Here is a 16144-nt window from a genome sequence, read left to right as displayed (position 1 = left end):
GGATGTGGGATGGCGTGTCCCCTTCTGAGCCTCGCAGAGTCAGAGGCAACAGTAGAGGGTTTGTTCTTTCAGAAACAGCAACTGTTGCATCAACAGTTGGGCAGACACTGAGCTCTTCCCACAAAAGAGAAACTTAGCAAGTTCGTATGCACCCAGCAGCTCAGGCTGTCAGGAGACTGGGAGGGGTGCAGTCCTCCTCAGGAGAATGCAGTATTCAAAGTAAAATGTTTCTGCTATTTTTATATCTATGCTGAGCTACTGGTTGGCCCCCACCCCCCAAATGCAAGTTGTAAGTTTTACCACTAAAAAAAAAATCTCAAAAGACCTTATTTTGTGAGGGATCTGCTTTTGGGTGTCTATTCTAGACCTTTGATTTTTACTCTTAGTGGTGAGCCAGTAACTTACTCTTCCTCTCCACATGTAGGATAATTGGAGAGGAGAGACCATCCCAGGCTTTTGGTTGTCCCAGTTTCTGGAGGTTTCTAGTATCCCTTTGATTGGCAGTTAAAAGAGAAACAGGACTTCGGAGAACGAGAAGACCACATAATGGGAATTTGCTGTTGTTTTATATCAGCGATCAGCGTAGGCGTATGACATGTATGCACATGTCAGTGAGTTCTTAACCAAACTCTACAGTGGTCAATTACTGTGAGCAGACGTGGCCCCTCTAGGGATATTTTACCACCATTTTATCGAAAGCCCACACTCCAGAGAAAACTACTACAAAGGTAGCAGGCCGGAGCTGTCTTTATCTCAGATGCACACCAGATGATTTGGGAACTAACATAATGGGTTAAAAAAAATCGTTTTTCATGGGAAAAATGGGCAGTTTTTAAGATAGGTGGGTTGGCTAAAAATGTTGCACAAATATTGTTGCCCTTGGATAAATAGGCAAAAGAATCTCTCCAGTCCCCAAAACCAGTATCCTCCAGAATGGTTCCCAGGCTGGATTCCAAAATGTGCTGTGTTCAGTGGTGGCTCACTTGGAGGTTTCTCTGTTCCCTGACCCTAAAGTCACTGCCTAGAATATTTTTACATATGCTTCAAGGAAACTTCTCAAGTAAGATACTGTTGTTCATGAGACAGAGAATTAGAAGATATCTGAGCGTGCCCAGCAGGTTTTATTATTGCTTCTGTTCCTGCTTGCTTGTGTGTGCACGGTTAGGTGTGAGAAGCACTCTCCTTGTAGTCCAGTAGCCAGCGTGTGAGGGAGGAGCTACAGTGGCCAGGGCTGCCGCACCAGAGGGTCACAGACGGGGCAGTGCAAGCAGCAGAAGCTGAGTGCCTTCCAGTTCTGGGGGCTGAAAGTCTGAGCTCAGGGGCCAGCAGAGCTGATTTCTTCTTAGGTCTCTTTCCTTGGCTCGTAGACGACTGTCTTCTCCCTGTGTCTTCACACGGTCTGGTGTGTGTATCTCGTGTGTCCCTTAATCTCTTCTTCTTTGAAGGACACTAGTCCTGTTGGGTTAAGGTCCACTTCAGCGACTGCATTTAGGCCTAATGTTCCTCTTTAAAGACCTTGTTCCAAACAAAGTCACATTCTGTGGCACTGAGGGTTAGGATTTCAACATATGGATGTGGAGGACACAGTTCAGCCCATGACACCTACCACTGTTCAACATTTGCCAAGGGAAAAAAAAAAACCTAATAATGTGAACTGGATCGGCGTAGTTCTTTTTACAACAGAACTCTTACAAAAAAGAAAGACGTCTACATTCCTATTCCCTTCCCTGTTGGCCTTCATTCTCTATTTTTTTGTAGCTGTATAATCTCAAATGTTTTCCTGTGTTGGAAATAATTACACATTCCTGGGGGTGAGGTTTCAGTCACTATATCGAGGACTTCTCCAAAGCCAGAGGGCATGGCCTTAATACTTCTCTCACGGCACCAACTACCAAGCTGAACACAGTGGGTATGAGAGGAGCAAGTTTCTAAGTTAGAAAACTGAAAACCGAAGAGTGATGGTGGTGACATTTGTTTCTTTCGTGATTTCTGACGGCCCTAGGGTTCAAGAAAAATAACACATTAGGAATACGCAGAGCATCTTAACAAAGAGTGGTTCCTTGCTTTTTCAGCCAGCCGTTCATCCCTCACATCCTTTTGAGGTCATATACTACTGGTAGGAGTTTGAGTGGAGGAGATTTCCAGCAGAAACAATGAAGTGGGTGATCAGGCACATTTCTAGCTTGTTGTTTTTATAATTGACCAGACTAACCCAGGTAAGTCTCAGTAACTGAGTTGGCACTGTAACAGAGAAAAGTATCAGAAACTCCATCGTGGGCGTGACTGGCAGGTGTTGGAAGTGGGTGAGCATGTTGGAAGGAGATTTTGGTTGCGGAGACAGCCTGTAGTGATTTGGAGCACTTCATGTGTTCAGTATTCACCTCTCTTTTGGTTTAATGTTTCCCTAATATGATAATAAAGGAAAATTTAAATCATCGTTCTCTGAGTTTTCAACACATTTATGTATAGAAAAATGTTGTAATCCTGTCATTTAAGTAATATTCTTCAGTTTCACAGGAATTCTAGGCCATACTATTTTTCAGAATGTCCATTTGGTAGCCAAGTGGCTGGGAACCTTGGAGAAACTCCTTGAAAGATTCAGCCAAGGAAGCCACAGAGATTACAGGGTCTTCATGAGCGCTGAGTCTGCGCCTACACCCGATGAGCATGTCATCCCTCAAGGACTGCTGGAAAATGCCATCAAGATGACCAACGAGCCCCCCACAGGAATGCTGGCCAACTTGCACGCTGCTCTCTGCAGCTTTGATCAGGTAAGAAAGCAGAAGAAGCCTAGTCTGACACTGAAGTCCGGGTCTTCTCACAAGACTTTGAGACCATCATCTGCTGATGCATCTCCTGCAGAGGGATGACGTGAAATCTTGACATACGTCCGTCTGTCCGTCTGTCCATGTGTGTGTGTGTGTGTTTTACTCTTGAAAGGATTGCCCCTGTCATTTCCTATTCCAATGACTAGAAGTATATTTATGTTTCACCCTAGAATCACGTGTATAAAGAGAATCCACTGTGTACCTTTTTGAGGAACCTGCTTATTGAAGGCAAGCACGGCCGCCCAGCAGCTCTTAGTGCAGAAAGAGGAAACGCTGTCTTTCTTGTTGATGCTGGGGCGGGAGGGATGACAGTAAGGACTTGGCAAGAGTTTCAGTGTAATAGTTCATGTTGTAGATCTGGTTTTGACCCTAGGAAATTTAAAGCCCTTCATTTCAGATTATAGCCACACTGCCTTTATATTTTCACTTCCTTCCAAAATAAAACAGAAGTAAATTAAAACGTACATAAATTAATGGTACCTTCGTTACCATTAGTCCCCTTCTTCAAATCACCACGTCTGTCTGTGTCATAATCAAGTCTCCGTTTCCTCTACTGCTGTTTCTCTGAGATCCCATTCCTTTAATTTCTTGGAAATCCTTGGTAAATGGCATTTTTATTAAAAGTAGAATAAACCCTAAGGAGGAAATCCATATGATTTGGTGATAAATATTCAGCCTCCTTTTAGAAATGCTATTCTCTGTGAAGCATGTCCACGTGCTTAACTTTTTTTTTTAATCCACATGCTTAACTATTTCTCTAGTACCTTCTGGGCCCATACCTAAACCAACATTATGAGGGAATTATAATAATTGGCCACCTAAGAGTATAGTTTTGAAGAATACAGTTAATCACTTAATTAAATAATTTGTAGCCTGTTTACACAGTAGACTGTATGATCAAAAGTCACTCAGAAACTCCTGTTGAATCTGTTACATATTTGAAATATCCTTTTCTGTGAAAAGTTGGGCCTATATTTTATCATTCCTCAATTTATAATTTTTGGCCATTTATAACATTCTTGCACTCTCTCCCTAAGTACAAAAGAGGAGTTTGACATATTTAAATAGGATTTGTCCATATCCCCAGAACAATTGTCATTATTCCTGAGAAGTGAGCATTTCATGAACAAACAGGCTCCAGCGCAATTGTCCTTCAGCCTTTTTTGTAAGAACCCCTCTGATTATCTGATAAAAAGTGGGACACTTTCCCCAGGGTACTGCATACTAAAAAAATTTTGTTGCATGCAGTCATAAGGATGAACAGCTCTCCCAAAGCCTCAGCGTGAACTCCTTCCCCAGTTAAGAACATGTTCTAGTTTATTTATGACAGTATCAGGTCTTTTGACTGCTCTTTGGAAAATCACTTATATTAACTGAAGTTTACATTCATTGGAAAAATTCTTACGAACCTCAGGGGGAAATATTTTTTTATCTACTGGAAAGGATCCTGTGAAATAATAAGACTAAATTTGATCATAAGTAGCAAAAGTGAAGACAATCAATGTGATTCACCGAATAAACTTCCCATCAAACCTATTTTATACAAAACCTCCCAAAGATTATAAAGAAAACCTAGAATTTTTTAAGTCTTTTATGAATGTTGAACTGTCATTTTGTCAAAAAGATGTGGTTTTTATTCAGATTATATAAATCAAGTGTTTTAGCCTATGCTTCCTGGCTATCAGAATAGGTTCTTAGCACTCTTTTAATGTCAGAATTATGACTGGCTACTTATGAAAAAGTGTGAAACAACAGTGGCTTAAAAAGGGTTAAAAAGTGTTTCTGTCACTTGAGAATTCAGGAGGTAGGTCATTCAGAGCTCGTATGTGTCCTACAAAGTTGTCAGCAACCTGGTTTTCTTAAAGTTCACCATTTCTAGGGTGGGTTTGCCATGGTCCCAGGTGGCAGTGAGCATTGGAGCCCTCACATCTGTGCTCCAGACAGTAGGTGGAAGAAGGAACAAAGATGACAGAGGGAGCATGTTTCCTTTCTTTTAAAGATGCTTTCTACGAGTTAATACACCAAACCTCTCCTTTCAACTCATGGGTCAGACTCAGTCGCATTGCACTACCTAGTTGCAAGAGAGTCTGAGAAAAGTGAATTTATCTTGGGCAGGGTATGCCCAGCTAGAAGTCAGCAGGAAGGCTTGTTAGGGCAGGCAGTGAGTGGTCTCCAACACAGACCTCCTGCCTCCCCAAGTCTCCTCCTGTCATCCTGAGTGTTCTGTGGTGCTGCCATGGCCCTATCTTGCTGAAAACTGTGGCATGGACGGAGGGTGATGAATGCCATCTACCTTGGTTCTCATGTGGGTTAGGTAAGTGAGTCCCCGTCACTCTTGTTGACCTGGCGCTCTTCTCCGATAAGAATAGCACCCCCGGAATCTAGACACGCTAACTGTTCCATTTGGGTGATTTTGTTTTCTATTAATTTTCAAATCAAATGAAGTCTGGATTTTTAATCCTCCCCTCAGATCAGAACTGATCACCAAATGTTGCCATGTGTTTTCATAATGAACAAATGTCACTTAAGATTGGTCCTTCATTACCCTGAGCATTCTGGAATATTTAAGTAAATAAGGCCATTAAGTGACTAACATGTAAAGAACCATTTCTTGTAGGAAGCTGCCTACTACCCCTCTTTCAGCTTAGTAGCATTTCCTCTTGAAGAAGATGTCATAAATGTTTGGGTTCCTCTCATCCTCAGATAATAAGATTTTTGAAGGAAGGATGTCAATTTCTTTTCCTGTAAGATTCGCAGCAGAAACAAATAATTGTAATGTGCATGTAGAATTGGCGTGTGTGTGTGTGGATGCCTCTTCTCTCCTCCCAGTGCTGTTTGTGTATTTTCTGATACTAATTTGTTTATCACTTGCTTTGTAAAACTACTTGACTTGGAACGTGGAACATTACTTAGACTCATACTTTTACTTAGGAAAGCCTGACTCATATTTCCTTCCAGTGTCATTTATATTATCAGAGCATAATGAAATGGGCATTGACTTGTGATTTTTTGGTAGCACTGAGGCTACAACCAGGCCAGTTATATGAAATATAGATGGAATTAATGTACTTACTGTATGTAGTACCTTGGGTTTTCTGTGTTCTGTGTGTAATTCAGGGAGGTACTAGGTAACTTGTTAGATTGTTATTCTTAAGTAAAATTTCAACAGTTGAATTTGGTCTCCTAGACATTTCTTACATTTAAAAGCAATGTAGTTTTATATTCTTCAAGATTAATTCCAATTATTATGGTTTCCCCTTTCTTCTTTCACACGCTTGCCTTTTATTTGATGTTTAGTTGTGGAAAAGTTATTAGCAATGATCATATATTTTCAAGCCCTATAAATTACATAGAAATGGCTGCGTCATTTAGAATAACCTAGTGACTGAGTTGGGTCTGTACTCTGTGCAGCCTGGTTGATTCCAGAACGATATTTGGTGGTAACCCTGGATTCTGATGATAGCGATACAAAAAGAAACTCCAAAGCTTTTGTGGTCCTGGACCAAGAGAACAAATCTGGGCTCGGTTTTGACTTTTACTGAAATGCTCCTAGGCCAGATCCGAACTCCTATCCCTGAAAACATGCTAAATGTACTTTGTAGATGGCCCACACCGTCAGATCCTCTTAAATGTAGACTCGATGTAATTTGACCATTTTAAAGGACAAGGCAGGAATTTGGCCTCATCTTATTCTGTTGCTCAACCTCAGCTAACAGAGTAGTCCTCAACGTTTCCTTGTTGGACTCACAGAACTACCAGATCTGAGAATGGGGGAAGTTCTACCTTTAAGCCATAGGTGGCTGTTTTTCACCTGTAAATTTTATGGGTTTTGGAGCCATATAACTATATCCATGCAGCATGTCAGGCTTCCCTCTGCATTTTCAAAAAAAATCTTACGGAGGTACTCTCCAGGTCATATGTTTTCCAATTGTCTGTGTGTTATTCTGTCATCCCAGCAATGAATTTTATTTTCAATTTATTGGAAGAAAGCCACTTGTCATGGTGATTATCTCAGTTAAGGTCTAGTACAAAATTAGTGTGATTTACACAAGATCATTGCTCTCACACATAATTGGCAGCTCTGTTCCATGTCAGCCACACACCCAAGCTGGTGGGTGTCTCCACCAGACCTAACCCATGGCTTCCATAGTCGTCCAGTCATCCTCACTTCTAGGCCACCGGAAAGGGAAGAGAATGACAACCAGGGCGAGCAGTTTCCTTTAAAGTGAATGAAGTGGAAGTTGCACACATCACTTCTGCTCAAAGTCTGTTGGCAAAAACTTGGTCACATGGCACATATCTGGCTTCAAGAGAGGCAGGGAAATTGTTCTCCGATGAGCGGCCAGGTGTCCAGATAATCCGTGTTACTACGGAACCAGGAGGAATGGAAAGCTGGAGTGAACTTGTACTCTGCTACCGTTGTGACACCAAGACGATGTCCTTTTGTCATAAAGGTTGGACAATAAAACTTTTGCAGAGGAAAATGATCTCAAGCAGTATTAGCCCTGGTTGAAATGAATTGTCTCATTTTCTAGTGAAACAGTCAGCAGAAGAATTGAAGCAGAAGAAAAGCATTCCTCTTAAATCCACAGACGGGCGAATGCCGCCAAGTCTCCTACTGTGCTCTCATAGCCTCAAACTGCCTGTTCCCTGGGTCCTAGATCTCCCTCAGAGTCTGCTGCAAGATTATTGAAAACTCAGACCCTTGCCCTCGGAAAGCATACAGGCAGCTAATCAGACTTTTTTTTTCTTTCCTACCAGGATACACTTGAAGTGTGCTCCAAGGAGCAGGAGTTTAAAAGCATCCTCTTTTCTCTGTGCTACTTCCATGCCTGCGTTGCTGGGAGACTGAGGTTCGGCCCCCAGGGCTGGAGCCGCAGCTACCCCTTCAGTCCCGGAGACCTCACTATCTGTGCCAGCATCCTCTACAACTACCTAGAGGCAAGCCCCCACGTAAGTGCCAGTGGTCAGGTGACCTCTTCTCAGGAGGGTACCGCATCTGCCAGCCTTGGGCACTATCAAAACGGACCATCATTTCTCCTTAGAAGTGATTATTAAAAGAGCTGACACTTATATGCATCTTCTGCCAAGTGTGAAAATAAACCAGATCAAAGGTTTGCCAGCAGTGGATGCTCGAACTTTATAAGATAGGTCAGACCAGTTCTACATCAGCAGCTTAGTGCAAAAAAAAAAAAAAAAAAAAAAATGTCCTTCATTATGTTAACGAAAACAGTGGTTTACATGTGCATATATGCCAGATTCATTAGGCAGGTAATGAAGCATTTGCACAAATGTAATTACATACAGCAATTCTGACAGTTCATAACACTGCATTAATAATCACTACAATTAGTTCTGATGATGGAAGCAATTTACAGCACGTCACATGTATAAATAATGGTGCATTTCCTGCATATGTCATTATTATGTATTAAGGATGCCACCTTGTTGTGACTTTCTCAGCAATGTTCCCCTTGATTCGAAGTTAAAGGTAGATGAATGATTTTATTTCGTGGATGAAATGTGTTCTACAGATGGGAGTGGGAGTGCTCCATCAAGAACATTTGTGTAAGCTCTTAGGAACTCAGTGATTAGATTTCAGAAAGTACAAACCATTTGTTAGGATTTTCTGGCTCAGTCCTCAGAAAGGGAACTTTTTTCCATGAAGTGAAATCTGTTAAAATTGAGATATATTTGTCAGAGCCAACCAGGTGTTGTGCTTTGGGCCACACTTTCTTGAAAGGGTCTATAAAACAATTCATCCATGTTTCTATGTATAAATGGTTATTTTTTTTCTTCTTTTGGTAACCATTGTTACGGTTTTTGTTATCAGAGTTTTATCAAGCTTTGAAGATGATTTGACTGAGATTAGAATAACATAATATGAATGTGTTCTCCTAATGAACATATTTTGAGTAAGTTGTATCCAAAATAAATGGCTTTCATGTGATGCTCACCATTCCAGATCTAGGATTTTTGAAATTTATGAAATTCACTTTGAGCATGTTTTGAGCGTTCTAATACATAATATTTTGTGTTGCTCTTAGCACATTCTGTTTAAAGTGTTGCAGGTAAAACTGATTATTAGGTCTGGGTAGTTCTGGGTAGCAAATGAAATAGACCACAGTACTTTTACTCAGGTCCTTCATTACTGTCCCAGGGAGCTGAGCCCAGGAATAGTGTCCTATTTCAGCCAGATTGTGTACACAGTTGAGGTTGGCATGGAGGGGTCACAAGAGAAGAGTTGACTCTGTTCAGTCCCACTCACATCCCGAGGCTTGGCCACACCAGTTGGCCAGTTGAGTCGTGCTATGTCCTGCTGCTTCTCCCATGGGTGTTCCAGGATCAGCACAGCTTTAGGTTTTAAACATGCTCTCTTGTCTCTCAGATGTCTTAACCCAAGTTGTTCACCACACATCACGAAACAAGCTACTAGGATTTGGGAATTAAGCTGACATGGACATATACTGTGGTGGTACAAGGTACCCCTTTCAAGAAGGTATATGTAAAAAACACAGAGCAAGATTTAGGGGCAGAGAATCAGTTATTGAGAAGACTAGATCGCTAGCTGATTAAAACCTCTAGGGAGCTATATATCAGCATAGTAGGCATTAATTAAAGGTAAGCAGAGAAATAAGATCAGGAGGTCTCCGTTTCCCACCCGTCTCTGCTCTGTGGAAGGTAGTCCCTAGGGCGGCTGAGAGAGCTCGGCGCAGGGTAGCCACGTTTACTTTTCATTCACATCACAGTGGCTTAAAAGAAAGACATAGTTGAGGCTCATTTATTCAAATTTAAATAAACTTGGAGCAAGCACATTGGAGTGGTAGACGCAATTTGACTTGTTCTGTCACATCATGAAACAAATGAAGGCTATAATTAAGTTTTTACTGGAACTGCTGGGAGGCAATATACTGCCCCCAAGGGTGTAAAGGTTTCTGTCTAGAAAGGCTCCATCACAAACTGGCATGTTTTGCAAACCCAGAGGAAGCTAAAGGGTAGCGAAGAGGGGCTTCAAACCCTGCAAAGCCAAATAAAGGGGAGCTACCATGATTCCGTGAATAAAACTTGGTCCAGTCATTCGTTACAGCTCTCAGAGCCGTCATGTCGCAGTCGTGGCATCAACTGAGCCCTCAAGTCCATCCATGGTGAACGGATTGGTTTGCCCAGACCTTTGGAGGTGATGGGATTCTAAATACACCCCACATTCAAATTGTATGGGTCTTCCATTTTTTTTTAACCCTGAGTCACAGCATAAAACCTTATATAAATCACATCATAAATATATGTTATCCCTCAAAGGCCCTGTGAAACAACACCGTCTTGCAATTTTTAGGTAAGGTTTTGAAGGTGTAAACTTTAATGCATAACATGTTCTAGGAATAACTCAGTTTGCTTTAAACCCTGCATTAAAAGCTCAGTGTTAATGAATTTTCACCGAATGCATTAGAACACATTGAAAAGAATTCTCTCATGAAACTCAATGCAGAAGCCCAGACAGTTTCAGGGAACCTCTTTTAAATGCTCCTGTTGGCAGGGGGTTGGGGAAGAATTGTGTGGGAGGGGCTTGCAGGGAGGCACTTGCTGCTGCTTGAACGCGCTGAGGCAGATGCCCTGGACCTGGAAGTGAACGTTGGTGTGATTTCCCCCAGGTCCCGTGGGAAGCCCTCCGTTATCTCTTTGGTGAGATCATGTATGGGGGCCACATCACAGATGACTGGGACCGTAAACTGTGCCGGGCGTACTTAGAAGAATTCATGAATCCCTCTTTGGTAAGTTGTTTTTTAAATCATTTCCCAGAGGAGCAAAAACACAGGATTTTTTAAATCAATTTCACTCTGTAAATCTTGAATGTTATGGAGGATTCTTGGCCTTTTGTGAATATATTCTGGCCCAGACTCAAAGGAGTTTGGGTATTTGTTAGAAATGCAGGGTCTCAGGCCCCACATCAGACCCATAGAATCAATCTGTATTTTAACCAGACCCCCCGCCCCATCCGACCCAGCTGACTTCTGGGCATGTTAGAGTGAGTTCACAGGAAGTACTGCCACATGCCCGGACTCACTGGATCTTTGGGGTAACCCTGTGAGGTATGCAGAACTGACATTGTCACCCCATTTTATAGACAAAAAGACTGAGGCACGGTGATTTACCCCACGTCACTCAGTTATCACGGGCAGGAGCTCCAGCCAGAAGATAGGTGTATTGATTTCAGTGCAGGGGTTCTGAAATAAGTGAAATCTGTAGTTTTTTCTGCTGTCACAGAAGCCATGGAATATTCTAAACTGTGATCACCAACCCCTAACTGTGTGCTCCAGGAAATGTACTGACATGAGAATGCAGTTCTTCCTTCTGTGAGAAAGGGGCGGAGCCTCCTGTATGGGAGTTTAAAGACACCAGATACCCTTTCCCCATTTCTCATCCTACCAGCCCTTTGTCTGTGTAGACCAAACACCCACGTGGTTTGTGACTGGGACTGTGTTTTCTGGAAAAAGTGCTCAGTCCTTGTTTTCCACACCAAAGCCGCTGAAAGTGGTGGCATACTTTTCTCATGCTCTCTCTTAAGGTCTCCAGATTCATGGCCATTGCCTGATTATTTCTTGGAAACCCTCTACCATACCATCTCTGCTCCCACTTGGACCAGACACTCACTGTGTTTAGAACAGTGCTATGTATTTTTAAAAATATTTTGAGCAACTGCCTGTTCATAATTTCTTGAGAACGTCATCTCATAAAAGCGTTACATAGTTTCAGTCACCTTCCTTGAGTCCATTTTGAGAAGCAGTATAATATATGTATTGAAAAATGTGGTGTATTGTAGTCTCATATAGAAAATTGGGGACATTAATTTCTGATACTTTTAAATAATGTTAAATGATTTGGAGATGATGCAGGAAAAAAAATACTTTCCTGCCATATGATTATTATTTATTTCTTTTGATTATGAGTCTCCTGGTCTTTCCTTAGTTCTAATGAGCAGGGTTTCACAGGTCAGAAAGGCACTTTCAATTTAACACAATTGGAAGTCACTCCTCAGAAGAGGTCTGGGAGCAGGTTACCATGGAGACAGGAAAGATAAACAGTGTCCAATGCGCCACCTTTACAAAGGCTGATTTCTTCGAAAGATGGTGGAGGTCAAGGGGCAGAGCCAGAAGGTCACTCTGCTGTTGCCTCTCTGTCTCTGCCCTGGAGAGAAGGAGCGAATTACTGTTACCAAACAAAGCAGTTCATTAACCTTCACAAGCCTGAACTCTCATTCACATAATTGTAAAATAAACATAGATGATGCAACCCAGGGGCATCACTGGTGTGTGTGTTAGCCCTTTAGAAATCAGGTACCCGCCCTTCCATGCAGAGGAACCTGGTGAGGTTTTCGGGATGGAGATGCTCATTTGCAGTCCTGCATCCTCACCAGACAGCGCTCCTTTTTCAACTCACAGAGGTTAGAGCACTGACTGACTGGGTGGCAGAGGCTGCAAAACCCCAGTTGTTTTGTTCTCATACAGATGTTTTCTGCTCCTGTGGCTTATGTTATTAGGAACTTAATCTAATACGTCAGCATCTGCAGGATGTCTTTTTGCCAGTTCTTACGTCGGTTAACCGATCTGGCAGTTAGTTTCTTTGGTTGCACTGGCACGTGATCAAAAAGCAACGCATTACTTGTGTGGGATTTCAGGTTCTGCTGGTCACAATGCTTTCAGTGACTTTGTCCTATTAAGAGGCTGGGTGAGTTTCTTGTTGGATAAATGAGGGGGCACTTAGGGTGCTGAACAAGTAATACAGTAAATTACTTTTGGAAAATAGGGTATCGGGTCGCCTGAAAGTTGTCATGTTAAAACTATTTTGGTGATATAGACAGTGAACAAGTTGGGCTTTGAAATGAAACAAGACAAGACAAAAAACTCAGGTTGAAATTCAGTTCTTCCTTGTGTTTGCTGTGCAGTTTTAGATACATCACTGGACCTAAGTCTCTGCTTCATCATCTACAGAACAAGAATGGCCCAACTTGTGGGTTCATTGTCCGGTTTAAACATTGGTATAATATTAGAACAAAATGCTTAATAAATGGGAGATATTTTTATTATTATGAAGTATAAGTTTTCATAGTATGTATTTTATTCTTGACTGCACTGTAATCTGTGGTTATAACAGTGGAAACCGTTCATTAACTACCTTCTCTGTGTCAGGGGTCTGTCCTATGCAGTGTATTATTCTCACTGCAGTCCTGCAAAGGAGGTATTATTATCCCAGGTCATCACGAAAGAAACCTAGATTTAGAGAGGTCAGACAGTTGTGTAAGTAGCTAACCACGGTTTGAACTCACAGGCAGAGCCCAAATTCTCTGCAGCACACTGGCTGGGTGCTGATCGGTTGGTAGTAACTGGGCACAGGTCACTGAAACATGGACCCCCATCTCTACCGTGCATGGTGGTGGCACCAGGAATAACACTGGACGGTCCAGGAGACCTGACGGTCCAGGAGTAACAGTTCTGGTTCTGTTGTTACCTTGCTGTCCAGCTTTGTGCTGGACCTTGCCATGCCGCAGTTTATTCACTGGTAAAATGAAGGTGTTGCCTAGAAAGTCACTAAGGTACCCTTTAGCTCTAACAACACCATGATAACGTGATTCCCCCTTGAGTAATTTCTGAAAATCCCTCACAGCACTTTGGGGCCGTGGCATGTTTTAATCAAAAAAGCCAAGGGCATATGCACTTGTTTAGACTCATAGTGAACTGGGAGCTTCTTATCATAACCAAGTGACTACTTGGAGAGGCAGTGGAGGAGGCGAGTCTTTTATTAAGTAACAGGAGGGAGAATGTAAAAAGGCCAACAATCCGATGGAGTCAACGGAACGGCAGGACTCGCGTTCCCAATTTCTAACGGTTGTGCCTGGCAATGTGCCTGGCTCTGATGTCTGCAAAGATGACTTAAATTCTTGATGATTTTTTCATGATGTGGAGGTTCATAAGCATGATTCCATTGATTCTTTCCTTAAAAATATCATTATTGAGACAGAATGCACATCCCGTAAAATTTACCAACTTCAGTTGGACAATCCAAAGGTTTTCAGCATATTCACAGTTGTGCAACCATCACCACAATCTGTTTTAGATCATCTTCCATCACCTCCGAAAGAAACCTGGTACCCATTAGCAGTCACTCACCGTCTTTCCTCCTCAGCATCCCCCATTCCACTAATCTACTTTCTGTCTTTATAGATTTGCCTGTTTTGGACATTTTATGTAAATGGAATCAGATGATATCTCACCTTTTGTGTCTGACTTCACTTACCATGTTTTCAAGGTTCATCCAAGTTATAGCCTGTATCAGCACTTCGTTCTTTTTAAGGGTCAAATAATATCCCATTGTATGGATTAATTCCATTTTGTTTCTCTCTCCATCAGTTGATGGATATTGGGGTTGTCTCCACTTTTGGCTATTATGAATAATGGTGCTATGAATATTCATGTATGTGTTTGCACAGACATTTCAACTTTTAGGGGGTCTATACATAGAAATGAAGTTATTAGATCATGTGGTAACTCTTATGTTTAATGTTTTCTTAAGTGTCTGCACCATTTTATATTCTCACCAGCAACGTATAAGGGCTCCATTCTCTCCGCCTCCTCCCCAGCACTCCTCTTGTCCATGTTTGATTACAGCCATCCTGGTGCGTGTGAAGTGCTATCACACTGTACTTTTGTTTTGCATTTCTCTGGAGACTAATGATGCAGAGCATCTTTTCCTGTGCTTAATGGCCATTTGTGTGTCTTGCTTGGAGACGTGTCTGTGTAGAACCATGAATGATTCTTTGAGGTATAACAACAACCTTCTCAAACAGCCCTCCCCTGAAAGCAAGACAGGACTCCACTGTGCAGAGAGTTAGGCCCCATCAGCAGGAAGCAGCTTTTCATAAAAGCCCTTGAGTGAGATGGGAGGAGGCCTGGATTCAGAGTCAGGATTCCAGGAGCTCCTTGAGTGTATTGACCTCTTCACAGTTTTCTTTAAGGAGAACACACGTCTTTGTGTGAACCAAGCCTTGCTTATCAAGTGTCACTTGTTTGACATCATAGGAATTTGACAGGATATTCTCAGGTTTTGTTTTGCCTTCCAGAAAGTCAGAGCATACTTGAAATAGTCATGTCTGCTCATAGGGCACAGGAAAGACCAAACTAACCTCTGTAAGTCTGCGATGTGCCTAGCTATTTGCATACTTTGTCTCTAAATTCCCACAGCCACCATCATTAGATTGTTATTACAAGCCTCATTTTAATGAGACTGAAACTCAGATAAACTGTTATTTTTTAAGGCCACCAAATCATTCAGGGGTGGGAACTGAACCAGATCTTTCTGGCTATAAACCTAAGCCTTTCCCTTTGACTTTGCAATGGTTTCCTTTGCTTCGCTCACTGCCAGCATACAGAAGGCACTCTGCATATTTGTAAACAGACTGCCTCACTGTCTTTCCAGAAAGCCTGGACCATATACACTCCCACCAGCATTATATGAATATGCACTCAAACAAATGCCCTTTCCCTGTGGCATTTTGAAAGTTCCAGCTGGTTCCACTGTTTGGCTACTTTCTTTGCTTGAAACTGTTTAACTTTTGGCTGTATTGAAAATTAATTTAACTGTGGCTCTTAAAATTTCTTTGAGCACTAACAGGGAAGACCAAGTCCTTGTTTGTAGAGGACAATGTGCAGCTTGGATATATTTAGTCTAACTTTCGGTTTTAGTACACATATTTTGTGCCTGTATTTTTACTCTGGCTACTATGTTTATCTAATCATGGTGAGTTTAAATCTCCTTCACAGTTTTGTTGTGATCACGCTGAGTCAGGTGAAATTTAAATTTTGATTATTTTGATTATATAAATATGAAATGATAGAAAATGTGAATAAATGAGTAAAACAAAGCAAGCTAATGGATACCGGTGGTGAGACAGTCTGCATTGCCTATTCTCATATTTACTGGGTCAAGGGCTCTGTTTCTGGCTGTATGAAGGACTGGGTAATTTGATAATCCTGGTATAAAATAAAAATAGAAGTGATGCGCCAAATATTTAAAATGCCTTTTGGAATTGGTGGAGAACAGCTGGGCAACATCCGTAAGGACACAGGCTCTCTAGGCAATCTGGGATTGCAGGTTTCAGAAGGAACAAATTGCCATTACTCCAAGATGACATGATTGTATAGAAAATCGCACGCATTTTGTCCCCATTAGACTGTGAGTTCCTTAAGAACAAGTTTATATGAATCACTTCCAAGACTTATTGGAGAATACTAGGTGATCACTACCTATTATTGAATGAGTGAATG

At 41.8% G+C, this 16144-nt stretch overlaps 1 protein-coding gene across 1 annotated transcript in view; it reads left to right on the top strand.

Annotated features, from left to right (window-relative positions):
• The window catches only part of DNAH11 (dynein axonemal heavy chain 11), a 280424-nt gene that overhangs the window by 254580 nt on the left and 9700 nt on the right, over positions 1-16144 (top strand). The window contains exons 74-76 of the mRNA XM_031455028.2: positions 2544-2771; positions 7590-7781; positions 10478-10597. Of these exons, the coding sequence (XP_031310888.2) occupies positions 2544-2771; positions 7590-7781; positions 10478-10597 (540 nt within the window). The remainder of the gene's footprint in view (positions 1-2543; positions 2772-7589; positions 7782-10477; positions 10598-16144) is intronic.

The sequence above is a fragment of the Camelus dromedarius genome, chromosome 7 (genome assembly GCF_036321535.1).
Source record: "Camelus dromedarius isolate mCamDro1 chromosome 7, mCamDro1.pat, whole genome shotgun sequence".
Lineage (NCBI taxonomy): Eukaryota > Metazoa > Chordata > Mammalia > Artiodactyla > Camelidae > Camelus > Camelus dromedarius.
This window is presented reverse-complemented; position numbering and strand designations above follow the sequence as displayed.